Below are 25,419 nucleotides of genomic sequence, written 5' to 3' on the forward strand. Positions count from 1 at the left end.
GTGCTCGCTTACTGACCCTGAGTGATAGTGGCGAGACCACCCCCCGGCGCGCGCACACACGCACACGAACACACGCGTGAGCACACAGGAACACACGAACACACACGCGTGTGCACACAGGAACACGAGCGTTTCGGGATTTGCTCAGGGATCATCCGGATGACAACTGTCCGGCCCCAGAGCCGCGCTCGGACACAGGGGACGATCGGACCCAAGCTCCAGCCCCTTTGGTCATCGGGCGGGCCCGGGGTGGGGGGCGAAGTCCCCGGAGGCCAAGGTCAAAGGCGGGGGGAGGGGCCAGGAAGAGCGCGCCGCAGAGGGGCCGCCCCGCCCCACGCAGCGTCGTCCCGCCTCCGCGCCCACTCGTGCCTCGACCCTGTGGGGCCACCCACGCCCGGGCAGCTCCACGGCCACGAGTGGAGAGAAGGAGGACCCAGGTAAGAGCCGCGGGGGCCTCGGCGTGGCGTGGCGTGGTGGGAGCGTGCTGGGGGGCCCGGGCCTCGGAGACCCCGCCTGGGGGGCCCGGGGCGGCTGGGGCTGAGCTGGAGGGAGGACCGGTTTGCAGTCCCCCCTTTGCGGGACCCCAGACCTGGGCAGGCCCAGATGGGGGCGGGGGCACGGGGGGAGGGGCGAGGCACACTTAGGAAGTGGGAGAAGTTTGTCTGAGTAGCCTCCTCCCTTCCCCCATCTTTCTCCCTCTCCTTCCCCCCTCCTTCCACCCCCTACTTCCTCCTCCCTCCGGGTTCTGTGTCCCTCAGTCTGTCTGCCTCTGATGCGTCCATCTACTCCCGTCTGAAATGACTCAGTTTCCCACACGTTCCCTTCCTGCTCTGGCAGCCCGCATTATCTGCACTTCCCTGCTCAGGCATTTTCTATTCAAAGGTCCATCCACCAGCCTTGATCGCCGTCATCTCCACTGTAGAGCAGGTATTAAGCACCTGCTGTGTTCTGGCGCTACCCAGAAAGGCTAAAACCAGCCCTGCCCCCAAGAAACTTGCAGTCTAATGGGGGAGAGACACCCAAGGAACAAGCTGTAGCCAGGACGCATGGGGGGCAGGCTCAGAGGGGAGGCCCTGGCGTCCAGCAGGACCAGGAGGGGCTTCTTGCAGAAAATGGGGCTTGAAGATGAGGAGGGAGAGAAGGCCTGAAGTCAGGAAAGGGAGGGTCCTGTGCAGGTAACAGTGGGGAGGCCAGTGTAGGGCCATATAAGGGGCTAAACAGACTGACCGGGATGCGGCTTGTAACTGGAGTGGGGAGAAACTGGAGTCAGGCAGACCCCCAGCAGCCATTGCAGTAATCCAGGCGTGAGGTGATGGGGGTCTGCACCGGGGAGGGGCAGGCTCAGAGCAGATGTGATGCAGGTAGAATCACAAACCCTGGAAGACTGGAAGAGGGTGGTGCACTTGTCCATAGCACCGAAATTCAGAAGAGGAGGGGAGGGGAAGGATAATGAGGTCAGTTGTGGACATGTCGAGTATATTTCTATTGATATTATATATTACATATAATATCAAGTCTCCTGGATGTCTACTTGGAGATGTCCAATGCAGAGGTGGACTTGGGAAAGTGGAGGTCAAGGAGAGGTTAAATAGATATGAGAATCACGTTGTTTCCCCCATTAGATTATAAGACCCTCGAGGGCAGGGGCATCATGCCTGGCACTTAGTAGGTGCTTGCATAGAGATGATCATTGAATCCATGTGAGCTGATGAGACTGCCAAAGGAGATAGCCCAGAAACCTAGAGAGAAGAGTGATCGATCACCAGTGTCAGAGGCTGCAGAGGTCCAGGAGAATGAAGGTTGAGACGAGGCCCTTGGATTGGGCAGCTAAGAGATTATTAGCAGCTTGGGTGGAACGATGGGGCCGGAAGCCAGGCTGAAAGAGGATTCAGAAGAGAATGAAGGGAAAGCATGGAGTGTAGACAGCCTTTTCAGAGAGTTTACCCACAAAAGAGAGGAGAGATGCAGAACAACAGCTAGTTGGGATGCATAGATCAGGTCAGGGTTTTTAAAGGATGGGCGTTGGCGTTAGACTTTTGTTTTCTGGGAGATGTGGAAATTAATGGGACCTACCTGATGGATTGGGTGATTCGATGGATAAAGCTCTGGGCCTGAAATCAGGAAGACTCATCTTCATGAGTTCACATCTAGCTTCAGATGCCTCCTAGCTGTGTGACCCTGGGCAGGTCACTTCACCTTGTTTGCCTCAGTTTCCTTATCTGGGTGCCAGAGAAAGAAATGGCAAACCACTCTGTCAGGAAAACCCCAGAAGGGGTCGTGGAGAGATGGACATGACTGAAAAACGACTTAACAACAATATCCTGATTGAGTGGTTTGTGAGGGTCCAGTGGGATAATATATGGGCAGTGCTTCATAAGCCTTAAAGTGCTACAAATGTTAACTATGATTATTACTGTAGATGAGGAGACTGAGGCCTAGAGAGGTGAAGTGACTTGCCCAAGGTCATAAAGGCAGTGCCAGAAGCACTGAATTCTGGTCCTCCTACTACAGAACCGATGCCCATCCTAATACTTGTTTGTTGAATCAGATGCACAACCGAGTCACTGTCTCTGTCCCCCTAAAACAGATCACCAGCCCCTGGAGTCCACGATGCCTACAGATGTGGAACCCTCGGTTCTTGCCAAGACCCTCCACCTGATCTTCCTCTCCACCTTCTGGGGAATGCAGATCTGGGTGACCTTCATTTCAGGTGGGTCTCAGGGGAGGTTTCATCCATGGTGGCAGACATTTCTCGGTCCCCTTCTGCATTTGGACTCTGGGGGGGATTCAGAGATTCTCTTCATCAGGCAAGTATTATGCGCCTACTGTTTACCACACACTGTGCTAGGGGCACAGACCAAGACAAAACAGCCCCTGCCCTCAGGGGATTACATTCTGTGGCTGAAGAGTCATCCTATAGGGACAAGGACAGGCAGTATGTGGTGAGGCCCTGGTAATATTCAGAATAGCTAGTGTTGGGGCAGCTAGGTGGCATAATGGAAAGAGCACCAGCCCTGGAGTCAGGAGGACCTGAGTTCAAATCCGGCCTCAGATATTTGACACTTACTGGCTGTGTGACCCTGGGCAAGTCACTTAACCCCCATTGCCCCACAAAAACAAACAAACAAACCGTGGCAGACCCCAGGTTAAGGTCCTGGACTGGGCTGTATTCAGGGACCCTTCGAGCTCAGACACTGCATTTCAAGGAGGAGGAAGGTGACACTCGGCCCCGGTCAGACCACACATGGAACACTTTGCTCCGTTCCAGGTATTATGTTGACTAGCTGGAGTCAGTCCAGAGAAGGGGGGGCTGATGGAAATGACTAGGGACTGACCACGCCTTAAGAAAACTGGATGATGGCCCCACAATGTTTAACCTTGCCAGAAGAAAGTTCAGGGAGGGGCCCTGTGGCCCCTGTGAAGGGGTGTCCCACCCAGAGGGGTTAGACTTGCTCCACTCTGGCAAAGGGGACTCCATTGGCTTAATTCATTAATGTTTCTTAGAAACATCTGGGATGTTTAAACAGTGAGGAAGCTTTCCACCAGGACAGACTCTTAGAGAGTTACCTGAGGGATTGTGACTCACCCAAGATCCCACAGAGGCCGGGCTTGCACCCTTCTGTCTGACAACAAATGGGTAATCTCTGCTTTACAGATGAGGACACTGAGGCTCAGAGGTGTAAGGTAACCTACATAGGGTCACGCAGTTAGTTTGTATCAAAGGCAGACTTGAGCTCTGCTTGTTTGTGAATGACTTATACGGGTTGCATCAAGCTTTCCCAGGGACACCTAGTTCACCAGAGCCATCAGGGAGAAATCCTCCTGTCCAGGCACACAGTAGGACAGCCGGTCATTGAGTTAGTCCCTCAGCACCCAGGTCTGGGGTGGGCTCTTCAGGAGGACAGCGAGTGAGTGGAGCCTAGTAACGTCTTGGAGGAGTGGGAGGGTGGGACCCCGGGCTGCTTCCCAGCACAGAGACGGACTTAGAAGAGACAGTATCTACATCTCTGACCCACAGGGCCCCTGAGGGACACAGGGTGGGTCCAGGCGGACAGGATTCCATCCGTGTATGCTGAGGGTGACCATGGAGGGAAGGGGAGCACAGGTGGTGGGTGGGTGGTGGATGGGCAGCCCAGGGGCCACACTTGGCTATCTCTCTGTGCCATGGAGGATATGGGGAGACCACAGACAGAAGGCACATGGCGTGCACAGCCGAGAGCGTGGATCTGCTGGACTGTGAGTGAGGACCACTCCTAACGATGAGAGTTAGGGGGTAGGCAGCTTTAGGAGGTAGCAAGCCCCCTCTCACTGGAGCTCTTCAAACAGGCCAGATGACTGCTGACCAAGACTGCGCGGGCGCCTCTTGTTGAAATATGGGTCAGTCATGGGCCTCTGAAGATCCCCCGGCAGGGCTCCTGCCCTTCTTGGCTCTAGCATCCTTTGTTTGTAAGGACCCAGGTGGGGTGGTCGCTGAGAGGGGCAAAAAGTGTGGACACCAGCCAAGAGTGTGCATCTTTGTTCCAGGGTTTCCCTTTGTTTTCTTTTGTTTTTTAAGCTGAGAGAGAAAATAATTCCTTGCTAGTTGAAGAAGTGAACATTAAAAAGAAATGCAGGGGGCAGCTAGGTGGCACAGTGGATAGAGTACCAGCCCTGGATTCAGGAGGACCTGAGTTCAAATCCAGCCTCAGACACTTAACAATTACTAGCTGTGTGACCCTAGGCAAGTCACTTAACCCCAATTGCCTCACCAAAAAAAAAGAAAGAAAGAAAGAAATGCAGGGGGCAGCTAGGTGGTGCTTTCAAAAATGCAAAGGGTTTGAATGACGAGCCAGAGTATTGAGGCTACTGCTACTTTCCTTGTTGGAATTTAAGCTCCTTGAGGGCAGGCTTCCTGGCTTACTTTTTAGGTTTTCCCGGAGTGAAAAAAATGAATGAATGAATGAATTCCATTCATCCCCTCCCCCACATATTTGGGGTTGATTTTTTGAACCCAAGCGCTAGACTTTCTATTTCCTTTAACCAGATTTCCACTTGTTAATTTGCAAACAAATGAATTGCCTGGCTCGTTCTCCTCCTCTCCCTGCTTCTATCTCTGCAGGCTTTGTGATGGGCGGAAACCTCACCCGTCACACCCTGGGCTTCATCCAGAGCCGGCTCTTCCCTTATTATTTCCACATTGGCTCTGCCTGCTCGTTCTTCAACCTGACCATCTTTGCCATGTGCCACCCCAGAGAGCTGCTGAATGAGGAGGAGACCACTCAGGTAGGTCGCTGGTGCCTCACCCCCAGGTGGGGGCATGAGCTGTTCCGGACTCTGGCTCTGTGCCCCCAGCCCCCGGGGTCTCTGGTCATCTCAGGAGGGGTCCGGAGAAGTGCAGATAATTCTCAAGTTTGGTGGATTGTGAGTCACCATAGAATGTTAACAATAACTGGCACTCTGGGTGTGGAATGGTAGAACGTGGGTGGGTTGAGCTGCTGCTCTGTGCCTAGCACTGTGCTAAACACGGGAGATCACAAATGTAGAGTTGGAAGGATCCTCAGAGCCCGCCCTGTCCAACTCCTACATTTTACAGAAAGGGAAACTGAGGCTGAGGGAGTCAGGGGCCCGCATTCAGACCTCGGCCCTGTGGTTCCAGGCTTATTCCTCTTCTCATGGTGTCCCCTACCTCTCCTTCCCCGCCGAGTCTCATCCCTTCTTCAGAATGGGGATAGTAAACAGCTGCCTGGCCTCCCTCATGGGTTGTGAGTCAAGGTGCATTTATTCAGTGCTTATTGTGTACCAGCTCAGAAAGAAAAGTCTCAAATGCCCCCCTGCCCTGAAGAAGCTCGCCTTCTAAAGGGATGATGGGCTGCAGCCAGGGGTGGCGGGGTCAGAGAGAAGGGCTCAGGACTAACACTGTTCCTTTCCCGCAGCGGCTGCTTAACAGTCTCTTCCCCTCGTTGTATCCCCGTGCTTAGCACACAGGCGGTACTTAATGTTGGCTGACTCACATCTGGAGGGGTTGGAGGCAGGACCCAGATCTGGGTTCCAATCTTGGCTCTGATCCCTCCTGGCTGCCCTCCCTGAGCCCGTCTCCCTTTGTAAAATCGGGCAGTGAGGCTCGCACCACCCTGCTCCCAAGCCAGGAGTCTTGCTAGGCCTCACTGATGCTCAAGCTGGGGGTAGAAGCAGCTCCAGGGATGCAGCCTGGCGGCCTCCACCCTCACTGGTTCCTCCTCCGGGACAGCTCATCGTGTTCTTCGTGTGCGTCATCGTGTCCGCGCTGAACGCCCAGTGGTTCGGCCAGATGACCTCGGACATCATGGCTGACATGCACCTCCTGGAGCAGAGCTACGGGCTGGGTCAGGACATTGGCTTCTTCTCCCGCAAGTCCTACACGCGGCTTCGCGAGTCCAACCCCAAGTATCGGCAGCTGTCCAGCCAGCTCAACCGCTACCGCCTCCTCTCTTCCCTCTGCAACCTGGGCTGCCTGGTCTGTAACGGTTTCAGCCTCTACCACATGGCTACTCACCTGTCCACCCTGTGACCGGAGGCCCAGCTTGGCCACATTCAGCTTCCATTCTCAGGGGCTGGGCCAGTGGGAGCAGGAGGCACCTGAGGGGGGTGGTGGGGTCAAGGAGGGATTCAAATTCTCCCTCGGGTCCTGGCCATGTGTCCCTGGGCCACAGATAGATGGGTGGACAGGTGGGTGGATGAATGGATGGACGGGTGGATGGATGGATGGATGAACAGATGGACGGACGGGTGGGTGGCTGAATGAACGAATGAATGAAAAGTTTGCTCATCTGTAAATGAATTTGGTCTCTTTGAACTCTGTGTCTAGGATTCTATCATCTCAGTGAGCCTTTTTTTTTGTGGGGTAATGAGGGTTAAGTGACTTGCCCAGGGTCACACAGCTAGTAAGTGTTAAGTGTCTGAGGTTGGATTTGAACTCAGGTCCTCCTGACTCCAGGGCCAGTGCTCTAACCACTGCACCACCTAGCTGCCCTGTCAGTGAGCCTTTTCTTAGAGGCTGGGGTCAGTTCCCAGTGCCATGGAAGGGACCTTTTGAGCAGAAGTGGTCAGAACCTTGTGTCCTGTCTACTTCCTTCCCAGAGTTTTGGTGCTAGATCTGTGGGTCAGCGCACAAATGGATGCCAGAATGAATGTGTGAAAGACTGAAGGGATGGGGAGATGGACAGGTGAGTAGGTGGATGGACAGATGGATATGCACACAGCGGGTGCTTAAGGATGAGGACAGTCTTAGTCCTGGTACCATATGGTTCTCAGTGGTTAATGGAAGCTTTTCCTCTGGACGGTACACCTGAGTCTTCTTGCCCTCATCCCCACTAATGATGAGACCTTAATGACAGGACTCCATGGCAGGGCTAACCCTACTGGACCTGGAATCAGGAGGACCTGGGCCAAATCCCTCTCCACACATTTATTAGCTTTGTGATCCTGCGCAAATCCCGTGCCTGCTGTTTGCCTCAGTTTCCTCATCTGTAAAATAGGGCTATATGGGGACCTCCCTCCCAGGGCTGCCATGAGGATCAAACGAGATACTCCCCTTGATGTACAGAGCAGGAAACTGAGACCTAGGCAGGCTGACTTGCCCAGGGTCACCAAGCTAGTGGGCAAGTTTCTACCCTTTGCCTTAAGCCCCTCCAAGCCTGTCTTTTCTTCTGTAAAAATGGGGGTGATAGCCCTCTGGCTCCCTGAAAGGAGGGAGAGGTACAGGGGGAATCCAGGCAGTGTAAAAACTAAGGGATCCACAAAAGTCTGTTTTCAGACTTAATTCCCACAGCATGGGACGGTTAGGAGAAAAGGGCCTTAAAGCTGTGGCTGTGACCGTGGGTAGTACAGGGGGTGTGCTCCCCTCGCAACAGCAGAGCTGGCCTTGGGGTTCCCAGGGAGGAAAGCTCCCCACTCCCAGCAGTGGCGGGCCGGCTCCAGGTCAGAAAAGAGGCTGCAACGTAGGTAGAACCATTAGGACTTTACTGCTATTACTTTGTGTGTTTATAAGCATTCTCGTTCCTTTTAGCAAACTGAGTAGTTCAGGATTTATGGCTTCAAGTATGACTTTATTCTGTTTTGTTTTCATGGAGATGGTTATTAAGTTGGTAATAAACTTTTAAAAATAATAATCATACTGTATTAAAGTGGTGGTCTGCCAAGAGCCTCGTCAACAAGGGGAGGAGGAACCTGGACGCCGGGGCCAAAGGCTTTGAGAGCGACCGCATCTCCTCTGCCAGCTCTCATCAGCTGGAGGTGTGGCCAGGACCGAGGGGAGCCTGGGCTCTGGACAGATGTGGGAGGGGCAGGGCCTGACCCCCTGGGGGACAGGGGGCTCCCATCACCTCAGCCAATGCACCTTCCTGCCCTGCATGAATTTCTTGCAAAAAGATGACTGCTTTGCAAAGACCATAAAGACGGGAGTCCAAGCTCTGACCAAGTACCTGTGGGTAAAGACAAGGGAAGTCTCTGAATTAGCCACAAAAGACAGGATTCTGTAAGAAAACAAACCAAGGCCTATTTGTTGGGGGGAGGTACGGGGTGGCTCTGCCCCTCCCTTCCATGGAAGACTCCAGGCCAGCTCCTGGATTCCTGAAGTGAGTGGAACCTGGCTCCTCAAAGGCTCAACCAGCCATGGCCAGCCCTGGCATTCACTCAGCTGAATTTCATTAAAACAAGCTCAGGGACCCTGATCTCATCGGAGTGGGCCCATGGAGGGAACAGCATTCATACCCAACTGGGAGGAGCAATCTATTTAGCCCTGCAGGAAAGTAGGAGGGGAGGAGGATAAGGAAGGAAGGGTGAAAGAAGGGAGTGCAGAGCCAGGGAGAGGACAGTCAGAAGTGAAACACTTCTGAGGAGGAACAGGTAAACAAAGCTCCACTGCTATCAAAAGGGAAGCTCTGGACCCCGGAGACGGGCCCCTTTTTGTCTCTGTCCCCAGGCCTAGGGCTCAGCACACTGGGCTGGTGGACACAGAGGGAAGGTCCATGCTGGGAGCTCCTGGGGTCAAGTACAGCAGCCATTTTCCTGGGGTGGCCCCCAGGCCCTCACAGAAATTCTGTCAGGTAGGCAGTATGATTATAAGCAGAGCCCTGTGCTTTGGCATCTGAGGCTATGGGTTCAAATCCTGCCTCTGTCTGGAGTCAGGGTTACGGATTAAGTGACTCCGTTTCCCATCTGCATAATGAAAGGTCTGCACTCGCCATCCTTGGGGCCTTTCCCAGCACTACAGCTGATGATGCTCCCCAGATGAAGAAACATGAGGGGCCCTGGTCAGCAGAACCAGGCCCCAAGGCCGAGCCCACTGTGGGCTCCCAGGCTGGGCTTTTCCCAGGCCCTCCATGGGCCTCCTGCATCTGCTGCCCAAGGGCAGCGAGCAGTGGCGTTTATGTGCCCGACCCTCCCCCTTCCCCCCATGAGGCCTCACCAATTCGACAAGGCTGGCCCTTTAAACCCCACTTCCCCGTGGGGCGGCAGCGTGGCCCAGTCTCTGCTGCTCAGCCTGCCCCACGGCACGGAGTGAGCTCCCTGGCCCCTCAGGCCTCCTGTTCAGGCCCAGATTGGCTGGACGGCCCCATGGGGGTGATGCTAGAGGTGTTCATTATCTTGGAGGGGGAGACACGGGGAAGGGGGCCCTGGACTCTCAAGGGATGATGGGGAAAGGCCCCCTCTGGACCCCGGGAGAAAGGTATGGCTGAAGGATGCTAAGCCCCCATTGTGCAGCTGAGAAGCGCGTGCCCGAGGACACAGCCTGTGAGGGAGGGGCCCCCCAGGACAAGCACCGAGTACAGTGTCTGGGGCACTTCCTGACCAACAGGCTGCTCAGGCACTTCTCCTTGGGTACCTGGGACGTTAGCAGTCCCGGGGCTCTGGGCAGTAGGTGTCGGAGGCAGCTGGACCCCAAGGGGAAGCAGGAACCTTCGCTGCCCAGGGCTCCCCTGCACTTACTCACCTGGGGTGCTGCAGTGTCTCCAGCAGGGTGTGCTCCGGGCTCACCTGGTACATCTCGTCCCCGTCCTCGTTTTCAAAGTAGAGCTGGAGAAGGGAGAAGTGAGTCTGTGACTGCCGGCTCTGGGATGGCCGCTGCCCCAGGCACCCACGAAGTACCTACTACGCGCTGGCCGCCTCACCTAGGGGACCCAAATGGGGCCCACAAGCCAGACCTCTCACCTCCAGGTTGTTCGGGCGGTACTTCCGTTCCAGGTCCCACACCGGCCGCTCCTTAAACATAACCATGAAGTGGTCGATGAACCTGGAAGGCCAAGAGTGCTTGGGGTGAGGCTGGCCCGGTTACCCTCCTCTCCTGGGGGAGGGGACGAGGGGAGCTGAATAGAAGAGAGATCTCTGGACACCGATGCGCCAGACCTCCCCAGAGCCTCGAAGGGCAGAGAAGTCAGACCTCCCCAAGTCCGAGTCCCGCAACATTCCCAAGGGGAGCAGGAGATGGGCCCAGGCTGGGCCTTCCCAGCAAGGGCTGCTGAGGAGGGAGGTACCTGGAGTCCTCGTGAAAAGCAGAGATAAAGTCGGTCTGGCCATATTCGGGGTACAGGAGCAGCGTGGGCCAGCTGAGTCGGCCGCTGTCATCCAGAGACACTCTGGCCCCCACAGCATCCTGGGAGACCAGGCCAACATAGGAGGGCACTGACTCCTCCTCCTCATCGGAGGCCGTGGACGCCAACCGGATCTTTCTTGCCTGGTTTGCAAACAAAAGCACTGAAGTCCCCTCCTGCATGGCCTGGCCCTCCCTAGCAGCTGGGGCCACCCCACCAGGCTCCTGCTGCCGGTGTTGTGGGGATCCCACACAGACTCATGTCTACAGTGACGGGGTCTGAGTAACAGCAAGGTTTGCAAAGCACTTGATCTGGGAGGCAGATCCCCCTTTTACAGAAGAGGAAACTGAGGCTGAGAAAGGTGAAGGGACACCCTGAGGGCAGGGACTCAATGCAATCAGTAATGACTGACTGACTTGACTCTTAAGTCTGAGATCTGGGTGAGTTTAAGACAGAAATGATGTCTGTTAATAAGAATGAGAAAGATCAGTAACACCAGCAACTGAACTGGGTTCCAGCCCTTGCTACCACAGGTCCTGGCCGTGACACTGGACACACCGAGGCAGCTCATCTCTGGGCACTGGCTTCACCCTCTGTAAAACGAGTGTATGACCTGGGAGCCGCTGGGAACCTCAGTTTCTTCTTCTATAAAATAGGGACAATGGTCCTTGCACTACGCTTCCCAGAGATCAAGTCCAACTCCCTTATTTTACAGAAGAGGAAACTGAGGCTCAGAGAGGTAAGCAGTTTGCCCAAGATCACAAGGACAAGTGTCAGAGCCAGGATTTGAACTCAGGTCCTCAGACTTGAAATCTTGATCCCTTTAAGGGGTCCACATGTCTCTCTCTGTAGGGTATTGGTGGGGAAAGCTTATTACTATTAAGTGGGGACTAAAGTGAGTTTTGTTGTTCAGTTGTGTCTGACTCTTCATGACCCCATTTGGTTTGTTTTTTAGGCAGAGACACTGGAGTGGTTGGCCATTTCATTCTCCAGCTCATTTTACAGATGAGGAAACTGAAGCACACAGGGTGAAGTGACTTGCCCAGGGTCACACAACTACTAAGTATCTGAGGTCACATTTGAACTCGGGAAAATGAGTCTTCCTGATTCCAGGCCCTGTGCTTTGCACTATGATGCCCCCTAGCTGCTCTAAAGTTAGCTTTACCAAGAACCAAAAAAACCACCAAGAGATGCTCTGTTTGGTCTTTTAAATTCTTATAAGGCTGTGATTTCATCAGCACAGGGAATTCCCAGTGAAGAAACAGACTGTGCCAGTGTAGACCAACTACTCACCTATAATGCACTCAGTCTCAGAGAGTAGTCCAGGCTCCTCCCCCCAATCATGAAGCTACAATGCTAGTGGCAACATTTGAACTCGCAGCTTCCCGTCTTCAGTTCTGACTCACTGACCCCTACACATTACACCGCCATCTACTCTGGCCCTTGTCAGGTGTTCCAGACCCTCTTGGCAGCAGACAAAACCTTAGGGACTCCTTTGCAGAACACTTTCAAAGGCATAAAATAAAATACTTAGGATTACAAAGGAAACCAGATAGATGCAATGGCTGTCATCAAGATACATTAAAAAATAAAGCACTGGCCCTGAATTCAGGAGGACCTGAGTTCAAATCCGGCCTCAGACACTTGACACTTATTAGCTGTGTGACTGGTCAAGTTACTCATTGCCCGGCAAAAAAAAAAAAAGACATTAACAAATAAACCCAAGACATTAACAAACCCAAGTTTGTGCCGTCAGGCTCAGACCGCCTGTCTGAAGCCCAGGTCTCAGGCTATACCCAAAGGGCTTGACCTGTCCTCACTCCCATCTCCCTTGATGAGATGGCACAGGAGCCCAGCCTTCCCTGAAGCACAGACAGGAGGACAGAGCTCAGAACCCTCCCAGGCACATGTGCCTTCAGGACCCACCTGGGCAGCACGGAGCAACATCCCCTGCTGAGCGGCCTCCTTCCTCTCTTTCAGCTTTGCCTTCCTGATGTCGCGCTGCTCAGCCCGCTGAAAGTTAAATCGCACAGGGATCAGTCCCCGCTCCCCCACATCCCTTGGGAGGACCCAGGCATGCAGGCTGAAGAGCATCCACATTGCTGGAGGCTGCATCATCCATGCCCTCCACCTGCCAGGCTGTCTGTAGCAAGCTCCCACAACCTCAGGCGTCCCCCTCTCTACTCCACCTCCTACTTTCAGTATGGGGATTTCCATCTTTATGCCAATGAGATGCTACTTGTAAAAGGCACTTAGCACAGTGCCAGGCACATGGTAGGTCTGCACAGAGTAGGTGCTATATAAATGCTTATTCCCTTGCCTTCCCTTTGACCACCATCTCATCTAAGATGTATTTCTTTGAACAAAGTATTCATTGTGCCAGAGGAAGGAGGTAAAACTGGCCTTTATCTTCTGTTTTGCTCCATCCAGGCCAAAATGCAGCCATAAGATTTGTTACAAGGGTTTTGTTTTTCCTTTTTTTGTTCAACGTAACCTCTTTGGGAATGTTTTTGTAAGTGTCCAAGGATCTTATGGACTCACAGATTTCAAGCTGTTATTTCTTTTTAGTGAGGCAATTGGGGTTAAGTGACTTGCCCAGGGTCACACAGCTAGTAAGTGTTAAGTGTCTGAGGCTGGATTTGAACTCAGGTCCTCCTGACTCCAGGGCCAGTGCTCTATCCACTGCGCCACCTAGCTGCCCTCAAGCTGTTATTTCAAGATAGTAACAGCCCACACATATAAAGCGCTTGAAGGTTTGCAAAGTGCTCCCAGATGTTGACATCTCTGGGAGGTCAGCAGTGTTGAGTCTGATTCACAATCACAGTATATGAATAGCATTTCTATAGCCTCAATGCCGGGAGCTTTATAATGACTCTTATCCGGGCCTGGCAAGGTGCTATCATTCTGTCCATTTTACAAAGGAGGCACAGACAGGACAGTGGAGATAATGGGATAATCAGCAGCATTAGAAGAACTTGGATGGGCATCTCTTGGCCGTCCCTTAGGGTTCTAGACTCAGGATCTGAGGATGGGGCTGCGTGGGGCTCTGATGGATGGCTCGCCCTGCCTGCGTCGCAGACCATCCGTGTCAGAGGTCAGGACGAGCACTTGGGCAGTTCTGCCCCCTCAGTCACCCTGTCTCGGGCCGGGGCAGGCTCTTGCCATCCACACAGCTACCAACCTTCAGCTTGTCGGCCTTGGTTTTCATGTCCAGCAGCTTCTTCTCCTTGGAGTCCAGCCTCAGGCCCTCGTCACACCAGCTCATGGCCTCTGAGAAGTTCTTCAGTTCTAGATGACACATGGCACCTACGAGGACCCAAGAGCTTAGAACCCGTGACTGACTGACCTCAGAAAGAGCAACAAGAACCCTTGATGGAGAAGGAGCAGAGGAAGGACCCAGCACTGGGGGCCCTGGGGCCACATGCAAACTGTGCCATCTCGAAGGTCCCTTCAAGCTCTACCTTCTAGCACCCTAAGACCGTGAGCTCCCCGAGGGTGGGGCCCACATCATTTTCGCTCCCACGTTCCCATTGTCTCAAATGCCTCTAACCCATCTCTGCTGGGAATTCTGAGGCAGCAGGACGGTGCAGAGAAAAGAGTTCAGGTCTGCAGTCGGGAAGCCTCAGACACCTCCTGGCCGTGTGGCCAGGGTTCTAGGCATTGATGTTTACTCTGTGAACCACAAAGCCCGGGTTAAATGTTCGTTATTATCATTAGCTAAAAAGAGCTCGGCAGAACTGACTTGTCAAGCACCGTCTGCTAGCACATGACGCGCCTGCATCTCCAGGGCACCACAGGGGTCTAGGTAAATGTTGGTGAAACTGAATTGTGTTTGTCAAAGACAGAATACTCGCTAGCCCAGGGCTTGGTCACCGCCCCGGGGATGCCCCAAGATCCTTCGGCTTCCTTGCCCAGATGGGAAACCCGCTGAGGGCAGGACTGGGGCATGCTTTTTACACTGGAATGCTAGGGGCTAGCACATTGAAAGCTTCTAGTGAATGCGTTTTTATTTATTCATTTGGGTATCTATCTATTTATCCTTCCATCCACCCATCTCAGAGCTTAATAAATGTTTGCTGAAGGCAGAAGGGATCAGGGAGAGACGTGCACAGAGTGGTGACACACTGGCCAGAGACCCCCTGGACTTGTGGTCAGGAAGAGCTGGGCTAACATCCTGCCTCTGACACTCATAAGCTGCTTGGCAAAGCTCGTCACTGAACCCTCCGGACCTTGGCTTTCTTATCTGTAAAATGGGACAGCACCTCTCTAGAGCGCCCGCATGGGTTGTTGAGAGACTACAGGAAGCAGCTGTTCTTCTGCCGTGTCTGACCACGTGCTCCCAGCAAACGCTGCCTGCTGACAGAGACCTCTCCAGAAGTGATCTCTGTCCAGGAAACTGAAGCCTGGCCCAGCCTCCCACCAAGGGCATCCCGGCCTTTCCTGGCCCTCAACTCCCCCTAAAAACAGAAAAGGCACCAAACACCCATGGGTCTGCTCTACTATGAGCCTCTCTCTCCAGGGTCTCCTATCCTCGATGCCTCCCTTATTCTTGTTTATTTGGGAAACAGAGAGTCCTGCCAGCACCTGAAGCCACAGCCTTCAAACCAAGCCCAGGGGGTGATGGGAAATGAAAATCTGATGAAGAAATGAAAACTTCCACAGAACCTGGACACCTCACAAACATTCCAAGAGGGGAGGCCGCGGGAAGTGGGGCAGGTTCGCTCTGCCAGCAAAGCTGGGATCCCTTGTCTTTACGTAACACAACGGCAGATCTGAACAATCCCGCCTTCGGATCAGGTGTTAGGGGCTAACAAAGTCCCCCTTTCACTGTTCGAGCAAAGCACAGACAGAAGCCCCCTTCCAGAAAATACGCACTGATTCCTAGTTAGCCCTTGATAAGAGGGCTGTAAACCACAACGATCCTCCCCAGATGCAGATGCATTTGCTGGGCACCAAGGAAACCTCCAAGGACAGGAACACGCTCCTCATCATAGGTAAGGCCGACACGGCCCAAGGTCCACGAACCAATCCCCTCATCCTATTCTTTTGGTGCGAACGTCACACAAAGACCTTCCTTTTGCTCACCTCAAGTGTAAATATGTCAGACTATCCAAATAAACTTTGCCTTTTGCCTCCACCCGAGTGCACGGGGCCCTTCCGAGCCCATCCTACGTCTGTGTCTTTTTTCCTTATCATCTTACCCGTAGCAGCGCCCGAACCTGTTCTAGCAGCCCCCCGGATCCGAAACTGTCCATCAGTGAACACAAAGTAGCCGAGGACCACGCGGCTGCCTGGGACTAGCCCAAAAGAGGACGTCTCAATCCCAGCAGAGAATCCGACAAAAAGGGCCTTTACAGGATTGGAGATTTAGAGCTGACGGAAGCCCACCACCTGCCCATTTTACAGGGGAGGACACTGAGCCCCAGAGAGCTCATGGGACTTGCCTGAGGTGATGGGGCCAGTTTTGAACCCGGGTCCTCTCACTGCCTCAGCCTCCTTTCTACTGCACCCACAGGGCCTCCCTAGCTGAATAAACATGCTGTCTGCAGGGCATTCCTAGATGGGAGGGGCCCTAGGGATCAGGGAAATTTAGAGAAGAAGCCCTGGGCCTGGAGTCAGGAAGCCCCGAGTTCAAATATGGCCTCAGACCCTTACTAGTTAGGTGACCCTGGCTAAGTCATTTCACCTGTCTGCCTCAGTGTCCTTATCTGTAAATGGAGACAAGAATGACACCCCCTTTTCAGGGTTCCTGTGATGTTGTTTTGTAAACCTTTAAGCACTGTGCAGAAGCCTTGCTCGGTCACTGGGAGAGGTTAAGTACTCAGCTAGGGACAGGAAGCCAACAGTGCTTCTGAGACTGGACCTGAACCCAGGTCTTGCTGGCTCTGGGGTCAGTGCCCTTTGATCCAGATGTGTACTGTGCATCCCCTGCTGCCCTCCTCCTTCTCTGTTTCTGTTGTTCTCCCTCCTTCCTTCCCTCCCTTTCTCTCCCCTGAGCTCTCACAGGTCTCTCCACCAGTGCAGATAGCGCCTCACAAAAGGCCTTAGCAGGCAGGATTCTGGGTCCCTGTGATCCGGGAGCCTCCCTCTTACCAATGGCAGGATCCTTTCTGGTAGGACCCTTCAGGGCTGGGTTCTGTGTGCAGAGCCTCTCCATGCCCCTACCAGGCACCTAGGAGAATGTGGTGGGCAGCATGGAAAAAGCCTCATCCTGGAGTCTGAGGACCTGGGTTCTAATCCCACCTCCCATTCTTACCAGCTGGTGCGACCTTGGCTAAGTCACTTCTGGTGTCTGAGCTTCCGCCTCCTCCCCTGTAAAATGAGGGGACTTCAGGCCTAGCCTCTTGATTACTATCCTACAAACCAAGGCCCCCCTCAATGTGTGCATGTGTGTACAGCTGTGTGCACGTGTATGTATGCATGTGCGTGTGTGGCGGGGTCCATGCTCACCTCTGATGATGGCCTTGAGGTGGCTTGGCTTGAGCTTCCTGGCCGCCAGGACGTCATTCAGCGCAGAGCGCAGGTTGCCTAACAAACAAGAGGAGAGGGGGCATCCGTCACACAGTCAGCCTGCTTGCAAAGGAGAGGAGCGGGGCCCCAGTGGAGGGATGGGACAGCAGCCTTCCTGGGATGGAGCCCTAATGACTGATGTGAACCATGGCCATAAAGACCTAAGAAGGGCTTCATGGGGATGGCCTCACTTGGTCCTCGTGAAAACCCTGGGAGGGAGGGGCTGTTATGATCTCTAGGTTATAGATGGGGAAACTGAGGCACCGAGCGGCTAAGGACCTTGCCCTGAGGGTCAGCCATAGATCTGTGTAGCCCTGGCACACCTCCCTGGCAGGGCCTGGTGCTCACACCTTGGGCATCTCCTGGGGCACTAGTGCTTCCACCTATGAGACGAAGGCTTTGGCCCAGCTTCAGCCAAGGATCCCAAGACTCCCACGTCAGGTACAATGGATGGATCAGCACTGCTCAGTGAGGAATGGCCTGGCCGTTCTGGGCATGGCTGGGTAGATGCCCCCAGGACCCTAAGAAGGCAGCTTGTCCCCCCTCCAATCCCCCACCTGCGTGTCCACAGCACATGAGGTGCATGGGGCAGGGCCGCAGGGGCCCGTTCCCTGGCACTCCCCCTGCCCTGCCCCCCCTTCAAACAGAGCGTCTAACCAGCTTACCTAGGTGAAACTGAGCCGCCGCGCGGTTGGTCAGCAGCACAACGTTGAGATTGGGATCTGAGCACTTCTTCTTCAGCCCCTCAGTGTAGGAAGCCACCGCTCTCTGGTAGTCTTTGTCTTTGAAGTAATCGTTGCCCTCATCCTTGTAGGTCTTGGCTTGCTCTGTGGAAGAAGAACCAAGGGTTCTATTGTCTTTCCATCCTCCCTGGGACACATTTATTAAGCACCTACTGTGTGACAAGGGGAAAAAACCCCAACAGTCATGGTTTTTAAATAAACTCCAGACACCTCGAGCAATCAATCTGCCCATAAGCATTAATTAAGCTCCTCCTGTATGCCAGTGTGGTGCCAGTGGGCCCAGTTCTGAAACAGCTCACATTCTGGGAGTGGAGGGAGGCTCTAACATCAATCAATCCATCAAAAAGCATTAATTAAGTGCCTCCTGCAGGGTTCGGGGGTACAAAGACAGGATGAGACACGGCCAGCCCTCTCTCCCAGACCACGCCTGATGAGCCCTGATTTCCTGAAGACAAGCAAGCTTGGTGACAGGAACAACAGCAACATTCTTGACATCCCTTATTTTTTTGTAGCACTTTATGGTTGTCGAGTGCTATCACCTATGTTACAGAATCACAGATGTTGAGTCAGAAGGGACCACTGGACAGCAGAGGAAACTGAGGCAGAGACAAATCGGGTAGAGATGAGCCCCCCCCCCCCAATGCCTATGGTGCCTCCCAAACAGTCTGGTGAAACAAGCAGTTATGGATCCCATTCTTCAGATTTTTTTTTTTTTTTGGTGAGGTAATTGGGGTTAATTGACTTGCCCAGGGTCACACAGTTAGTAAGTGTTAAGTGTCTCAGGACTCAGGTTCTCCTGACTCCAGGGCTGGTGCTCTATCCACACTACGCCACCTAGCTGCCCCCATTCTTCAGATTTTTAACAGAACAGAAAAAACGTGCCCAGGTCACCCAGCATGGAGTGGTGACCCCACCCAGGGCTCCCCCTCCCCCAACACCACCGCTGCCTGCCCACCAGCACACTCCCCGCACCTTCGAGAGGTCTCTCGTCATCAAAGATAAGGGACTGCAGACAAGCCAACTCGGGATTCTCTTGGGGGTTGATTTCGGATGGAGCTTTCTTCATGAACATTGGGATCTTATCCAACTCCTACAGATCAATCAAGGGAAGAAATACCCCAAAGTCAGTCTTAAAATGCAAAGTCTTCATCTCAGACCTTTATCTCAACCAAGAAAATCATTGTTTTCCGGCAGCGAGGTGGTGCAGTGGATAAAGCACCAGCCCTGGATTCAGGAGGACCTGAGTTCAAATCTGACCTTAGACACCTGACAGTTACTAGCTGTGTGACCCTGGGTAAGTCACTTAACCCTCATTGCCCCGCCAAAAAAAAAAAAGTGCGGGCAGCCCCAGTGAGGGATCCTGTCAGACTTGGATTCACTGGACCCATGGCCTGGGAGGCCCCTCCACGGTCTCGGACTCCGTGATAAGTGTAAACAGGATTTTTTTTTTCCATTCCCAAGGAAGCCTGGACAATTCCAAATTTCACCCAAAACTTCTGTCCTGATTTGACTTTTAAAATTAGAGACAGACAAATCATCTGCCACTGCCCCAATGGAAGATGCCATGGCTCAACATTTCCCACACCCAGGGGGTCTGCTGGAGCCAGCTCAGAATGGCTCCTGAGGCGATTGTTAAATTTTCAGTGTGAGTATTTATACTCGGTAATTCATCAATCACTATACAAACCAGGGCTTCGTTTATTTTGTTTTGTTAATTGTCTAGACTTTGGAAAGGGATGGAGAAAATCTTGGTAATGCCAATTAAACTTAAAAATGTGTCGGGTAATTTTTTTTTCCTCTGGAAAGCAGGTTGTTAAACATTTACCTATATCCCACCCTGTTGCCCCAAGGACTGAAATTCTACCTTTCAGAGACAGCTTGGTGGGGGCTCAGAGGTCATCCAGTCAATAACCTCCTTTCCACAATGTGCTAGAAGAAGGTCTAGCCTTTGCCCCCATCCCCACCTCCCAAGGCAGCTCAGTCCACCTAGGAGGGGCTTGGACTGGGAGTCCTGGGGAAGGTTCAGGGGGAGGGGACACTTTGTGAACCAGAGAGATCGCCAGGCCAGGAAGGAGGCAAGCTTCTCATGGGCCAGAGTAAACACCAGCTAATAACAAAAGCATACTATGTGCCAGGCCCCATGCTAGGTGCTTTGTAGACATTCTCTCATCTGACCCTCATAACAACCCTGTGAAGTCGGGGCTATTATCGACTCCATCTTACAGAAGGAGAAACTGAGGCAGATCCCAGCAACTGACCAGCTCAAGGGCACACAATTAGTGCCTGAGGCTGGATTTGAACTCAGGTCTTCCTGCCTCCAGTCCCAGCTGCCTCTAGAGGGGAGAAGGGAGTTATTTGCTGGGGTTGGGGGGGGGGGGGGTCCCAGGTGGTATTGGAGCCCTGGACCTGGAGTCTGCAAGTCCGGGGTTCGAATCCTGCCTCTGACACTCGACAGCTGCGTGACCCTGGTCACGGTGCCTCCCTGGGCCTCAGTTTCCCCATCTGTAAAATGGGGTTAACAACAGTCCCTCCTCCTTCCCAAGGGGGGGAGGAGGGAATCACAGGGGACACCCACGGCGGTTATATTTATCGGGGAATTCTCGTGCCTCGACTTCCCCATCTGTCACACGGGCCCGGCCAGGAGAAGGCAGCCTTAGAGGACGCACAGTCAGAGGGGACCCCCGGCCCACGGGGTAAACTGAGGCCGGCGGGGCTGGATCCCGCGGGAGCCCCTGCCCCTCCCCCCCACCTGCGGCCGGGGTCACGGGCCGGGGCCGCACCTGCTCCCACGTGTCCTCGTGCAGACGGCCCCGGTACGGTTGGCTGCGGAACTTATCCAGGAAGGCGTCCATGGCGTCATCCTCCTCCTCCTCCGGCAGCCCCCGCCCCTGCCCCTGCCTTTCGGCCTGGGGCTCGCCCCCGGCCGCGTTCTGCCGCTGAGCCTCCATCACCGCTCCGGCTCCGCCGCCCACGCCGACCTGCCTGACTTCCGCCCTCACTCGGCCGGTCCGTCTCCGATTTCCGTCCCCACTTCCGGCGGTGATGGACCCCCCCCCCGTGGACCCCGCCCTCGAGTTCCGCCCACCGAGAGCTTGCCTGGGATTGGGCGAAGATTCAGGGGAGGGAGGAAGAAGGGCCCGGGGGTAAAGCGCGGACGAAGACCCGGATTGTGGATTTCGGGACTGGAAAGGGCAGAGAGCCCCAGTCCGGACCTGGGCTCAGATACCACGCCGTGACCTTGAGCAAGTTTATTTTCCCGGGCCTCAGTTTCCCCTTCTGTAAAATGAGGCCTTTGGACTAGACGGCTTGTAAGGTCCCTTCCAGCACTCGAGTTCTGTGACCTCCGGGGCCAGCTAGTCCAACCCTCTCATCTTACAGAAGGGGAAAATGAGGCACAGAGTACTTAAGGGCCATTGAGCAGGGTTTGCCTTGGGCACATAGGTGCCTCCACCACCAATGCACTTTCCCCACAGGCACGAATTTACTTCCAAGCATGATGCCTTTCCTGATGCAACCCCCTACCCCACCCCGAGTTGTTGGTGACCCCTCCTCCCCAAATTACTTTATACTGTTATGATGAATGTATGGGCCACCTGAATTGGATGGAACCGCCTTATTATCCCAAAGGATTTTGTGAAACCCTGAATGAAAAGGAACAAAATGCCCTTTGACTGAACTCCAAACCGAGCCCAGAGAGTTGGCAGATCAGTCCCTATCGGCTGACTTCTTTCCCAGGATAGTAAGTCCCGATCTTGTAAAAACATCCGGGCATCCTCCTCAGCAAACCTCTTTTTGGGAATCATATAATCTTACCATAGTGTTTCTGTTAGTCTATCAGACAGATTGAGATATTTCCTACATTCTTGTTGTACCTGAAATTGTTCAACTGAATTTCAGTAAGTCCATTCTGGTTCTAAGGTTGATTTGTATCATGCTAATGAAACTGACAACTCCCTGTAACCAGTGAGCAAAGAAGTTATATACCCAGAGAAAGAGGGAGTCTTAGACCTGCTTCTTTGGAAGGGCTCTCACGCCTGCTTGTTCTTGGGACAAATCAATTGGCACTATGTTTTTCCTGGCTGTCTCTGATGTGGTTTTTCCTGTAGGAGACATTATGAAAATAATTTCTCTGTTCTGGGTTTTTTGTTGTTGTTGTTGTTAGGAGACAGGCATAAAAACAAAAAGGGACAATACTTACATCGTGTGGTTTTAAATTGTCCTTTTGTGTACATAGGTGTTCTCCCAATAGAATGTAAGCTCTGGGAACCCAAGAATGAGAGCATCCTCCCTCCCTCCTATGCAAGAACACGCTGACACTAAATAACCAATCTAGCATTTATAGTGCCCGTGGGCAGCTGCCGCTTGCTACTTTAAAGTCTTCTTCCAGACCCTTAGAGAGTCCAAAATCCAGGCCCCTCGGTGATGGGAGGTAGGGAGGTTCTCTTTGCTGGAGTTCCATCGGTGGTTGGTGGCCGGGTCACAGACCCAAGCGTCGCCCCGGGGAAGGGGCCAGGAGTTCCGCCAGCAGCTGGCTAAGATGTGGTCCTGAGCTTGGGCTGCAAAAATGCACACGGAAGCTTCGGAGTCGTGCCTCAGGGCCTCCAGGCCTGTGATGGGGGTGGGGGTGGGGGAGGAGAGGAAGAGAGAGCAAAACAGGGGGTGGGGGGAGGAGGGTTACCCAAGTCAGCCATACCAGAGCGCCCCGGAAGGGAGCGTCTCCAGACTCCCTTCCCATGCTTTCTGGATCAAAATCCAAGGTCTCTCCCTGGCCTGGCATTCAAGGCCTTGACCCTTTTAACTAACCTTCTCTTCTTGTGTCATACTACTTCCCTGTAGGTGCTTTTTTTAGTCCATTCATTAGGACTCTCTTCTCACATGATCATACACTTACTTATCCGTATACATGTCACACCTGCCCATTAAAATGAAGAGTAGGTGGAGGTATAAAGTGTGTCTACTCTGAGGTACACACGGAGGCCACAGGATTATTGAGTTGGATGGGACCTCAGACTCTATCCAGTCCAACCCGAATTTTTTGTTTTGTTTTGTTTTGTTTTGGTGAGGCAATTGGGGTTAAGTGACTTGCCCAGGGTCATACAGCTAGTAAGTGTCAAGGGTCTGAGGTCAGATTTGAACTCAGGTCCTCCTGAATCCAGGGCTGGTGCTCTATCCACTGCACCATCTAGCTGCCCCCCAACCCAAATTTTTAAAAAGAATCCCCACCACAACACATAGAGCAAGCAGTCACAGCCTTGTTTGAAGATGCCCAGAGAGAAAGCCCTCGCTACCGCCTGAGGCATCCCATTCCACTTCTAGACAGTCTTCCTTGTCCAGAAGCTTTTTCTTAACACTTGAGCTAAATCTGCCTTCCTAGGACAGCTCCCCGTTGCTCCCAGCTTTCCCCTCTGGGACCAAACAGTACAAATTCAAACCGTCTCCCACACGAGCACCAGAGATCGTGTCCTCCATGGGTTTCCTAGTCTCTAGCCTAAACATCTTTAGTTCCTTCCACCTTGGATAAGGATGAGAGAGACTGAAAGAGGGAGGAAAGGAAACCCTCAGGAGAAAAGTGATGGTCACTGGGAGAGAAGAGGGGGTCTCTGAAGCTTTGGCTTTCATCTTGTAACGGGCAGATGGCAACTCTGGAAACTCACCCCGACTTTGCCAATGAAGCTGGTAGACCAGATGGCCATGCTAGTGAGCCAGAAGTGGCAACAACAGTTGTGGAGAAAGAGAGAAGGGAAGAAAGAAAAAGACACAGAGACACAGAGACAAGGAGGCAGAGACAGTGGGGGGTGGGGTGAAGAGAGCATGAACTGAGCAAAAACAAGAGAAAAGAGAAAGTGAGGAGAAAGAGAGAATAAGAGAAAAAGTGAAAGAGAACAAGAGGAGAGAGTAAAAGAGAGATAGGAGAAAGAGAAGAGAGAGAGGTGAGAAAAAGAATGAGAGAGAGAGAGAGAGAGGGCCTTTAACTTACTCATCTTCACTTCATTTAGGAGTTCCTCCGTCAGCATGCCTTCCATGCAGGGTACCAGGGCCCCTTCAAACACAATTCCAAGGGGTGACTGAGCTGGCCTCTTAGTCTCTCCCCTTCCCCAACCAAGCCTCCCTGGACCACAGTGTACATTTCAACCCTTTAGACAAGCACAGCTCAACCTCACCCATTCACCCCAATGCCCCACCATGGAAATGTCAAAATATGTGCAGGGGGAGAGAATCTCTGGGGTCCTTTAGATTCCCTTTCCTCTGTAACATTAATAACAACAGATAACAATGTCTGCCCTCACGAGGTCAGTCCTCCAAAAGAGGTGTAAGAGAGGAGGCCCAGCTAAGAGGAAAGAGGTCCCTGGCCTGGGTTTCAGGAGAGCTGGATGAGTCCCAGCTCCATCAATGCTCTATGAATGTGAGCAAAACCCATCAGTGCCATGGGCTTCAGTTTCTTCTTCTGTGAAATGGGATAATAACCAGTTGCTCTGCTTATCCCCCTGTGAGAACCTGTGTGTAGGGAGAGAGGATTGGTCTGAGGGGGAACTCCACCCACACAGGAGCTTCCCAGAGTGCTGAGAAGGTAAGTGACTCATCCAGGGTAACACAGCCAGGATGGGTCAGAGGTTGTACTTGATCCAGATCTTCCTGGCTCCCAGGCTAGCTCTCTATTAAATACACCACACTGGGATGATATTGTTGTTGCTGTTATCTGGCCCCCTACGCCGTCGGTCTATTGTAAGAAGGATGTAAATATTGGCTCTTGCCCTCCTAGGGATCATAGATCTAAGGGTGGAAAGGACCTCAGAGGTCACTGATTCCAAACCCTGAATTTACAGATGAGGAAACTGAGACCCAGGAAGATGGATCGACTGGGTCACAAGGGAGTCAATTTCCCAGTGGCCTCTGGGGCAGCTAAGGGAGGAGAAGGAATATGTGCATCTGAAGACAAATTGTAGGATATAAGGGAGGATAGGAAGCAACGCAAATATTGATCCAACCCACGGCTCTCGCCCTTGGCCTCCTCCTGAAGGCTTGTCTCTCACGATGGGCCCCATTCAGTATGGAGTGAACCCACATCCAACTCCACCACCAGAGACACCAAGGCAGGCTTAGGGTTTACCTATAAATGTGACTGCGCTCCTCCGGAGGGCAGGCCGAGGGCTCTTGGTGTATTCCAGGCTCTGGGACAGGAACACGAGGGCGCTGTCAGGGTGGGTGTTCACCTAGGCCAAAACCCCCCCTCAATGTACCATCTGCCAACCAAGAAATGGCCTCGTTAAAGTCTGTGTTCCCCACCCCGAGGCAGATTTTTTAAACAGATACTAGCCCCTACCCTAACATATGGAAGACAGCTGAGCCCAGATTATCCTCTCTGATGTCCAATAATATCATAGCAATAGAGGCCAAGGAGGTTCTACGACTTAGCAGAGCCTCAGTCTTCCGCTCCATTAGAATAGGGAGAAGCATCTCAGTGCGGCGAGAAAGATCACAGAATACCTGAGTCTGGATCTTGGTACCCCTATATCTTAGGAGTGGACCCTTTGAGCATGTCCCTTGTCCTCTCTGACCCTCCATTTCCCCATCTATACAACCCATTGATAGTGGTTTAGATGAGATGATGGATACATTTT

General features: G+C 53.1%; 3 protein-coding genes across 3 annotated transcripts in view; 1 reads left to right on the forward strand and 2 right to left on the reverse strand.

Annotated features, from left to right (window-relative positions):
- The first annotated feature begins 287 nt into the window (after positions 1-287).
- Positions 288-8,096, forward strand: LOC122755615 (transmembrane protein 205-like). The gene is made up of 4 exons (XM_044004262.1): positions 288-437; positions 2,588-2,710; positions 5,099-5,262; positions 6,227-8,096. The coding sequence occupies exons 2-4, from the start codon at positions 2,611-2,613 to the stop codon at positions 6,524-6,526; spliced, it is 564 nt and encodes a 187-aa protein (XP_043860197.1). The 5' UTR covers positions 288-437; positions 2,588-2,610; the 3' UTR covers positions 6,527-8,096.
- TTC4 (tetratricopeptide repeat domain 4) lies at positions 8,043-20,807 on the reverse strand. Its single transcript, XM_044004261.1, has 10 exons — positions 20,581-20,807; positions 18,773-18,890; positions 17,723-17,884; positions 16,998-17,075; positions 13,729-13,853; positions 12,474-12,560; positions 10,491-10,690; positions 10,168-10,249; positions 9,950-10,032; positions 8,043-8,438 (listed from the first exon to the last, which is right to left on the reverse strand). Exons 1-10 carry the CDS (start codon positions 20,746-20,748, stop codon positions 8,336-8,338), a joined length of 1,206 nt encoding a protein of 401 aa, XP_043860196.1. The 5' UTR covers positions 20,749-20,807; the 3' UTR covers positions 8,043-8,335.
- Positions 20,808-22,151: 1,344 nt separating this feature from the next.
- Positions 22,152-25,419, reverse strand: part of MROH7 (maestro heat like repeat family member 7) — a 50,680-nt gene continuing 47,412 nt past the window's right edge. The window contains exons 20-22 of the mRNA XM_043962781.1: positions 24,909-25,011; positions 23,778-23,840; positions 22,152-22,407 (exon numbers count right to left, since the gene is read on the reverse strand). Coding sequence (XP_043818716.1) covers positions 22,166-22,407; positions 23,778-23,840; positions 24,909-25,011 — 408 coding nt within the window. The 3' untranslated portion in view covers positions 22,152-22,165. The remainder of the gene's footprint in view (positions 22,408-23,777; positions 23,841-24,908; positions 25,012-25,419) is intronic.

This window comes from Dromiciops gliroides, chromosome 4, assembly GCF_019393635.1.
Source record: "Dromiciops gliroides isolate mDroGli1 chromosome 4, mDroGli1.pri, whole genome shotgun sequence".
NCBI lineage: Eukaryota > Metazoa > Chordata > Mammalia > Microbiotheria > Microbiotheriidae > Dromiciops > Dromiciops gliroides.

Coding starts and splice junctions, on each gene's coding strand:
- LOC122755615 (XM_044004262.1), top strand. CDS start 2,611: ATGCCTACAGATGTGGAACCCTCGGTTCTTGCCAAGACCCTCCACCTG. Junction 2,711..5,098: donor CTGGGTGACCTTCATTTCAG/GTGGGTCTCAGG, acceptor CTATCTCTGCAG/GCTTTGTGATGGGCGGAAAC. Junction 5,263..6,226: donor ATGAGGAGGAGACCACTCAG/GTAGGTCGCTGG, acceptor CCTCCGGGACAG/CTCATCGTGTTCTTCGTGTG.
- TTC4 (XM_044004261.1), bottom strand. CDS start 20,748: ATGGAGGCTCAGCGGCAGAACGCGGCCGGGGGCGAGCCCCAGGCCGAA. Junction 17,885..18,772: donor TGACGAGAGACCTCTCGAAG/GTGCGGGGAGTG, acceptor CTTCTTCCACAG/AGCAAGCCAAGACCTACAAG. Junction 17,076..17,722: donor GGCGGCTCAGTTTCACCTAG/GTAAGCTGGTTA, acceptor CTTGTTTGTTAG/GCAACCTGCGCTCTGCGCTG.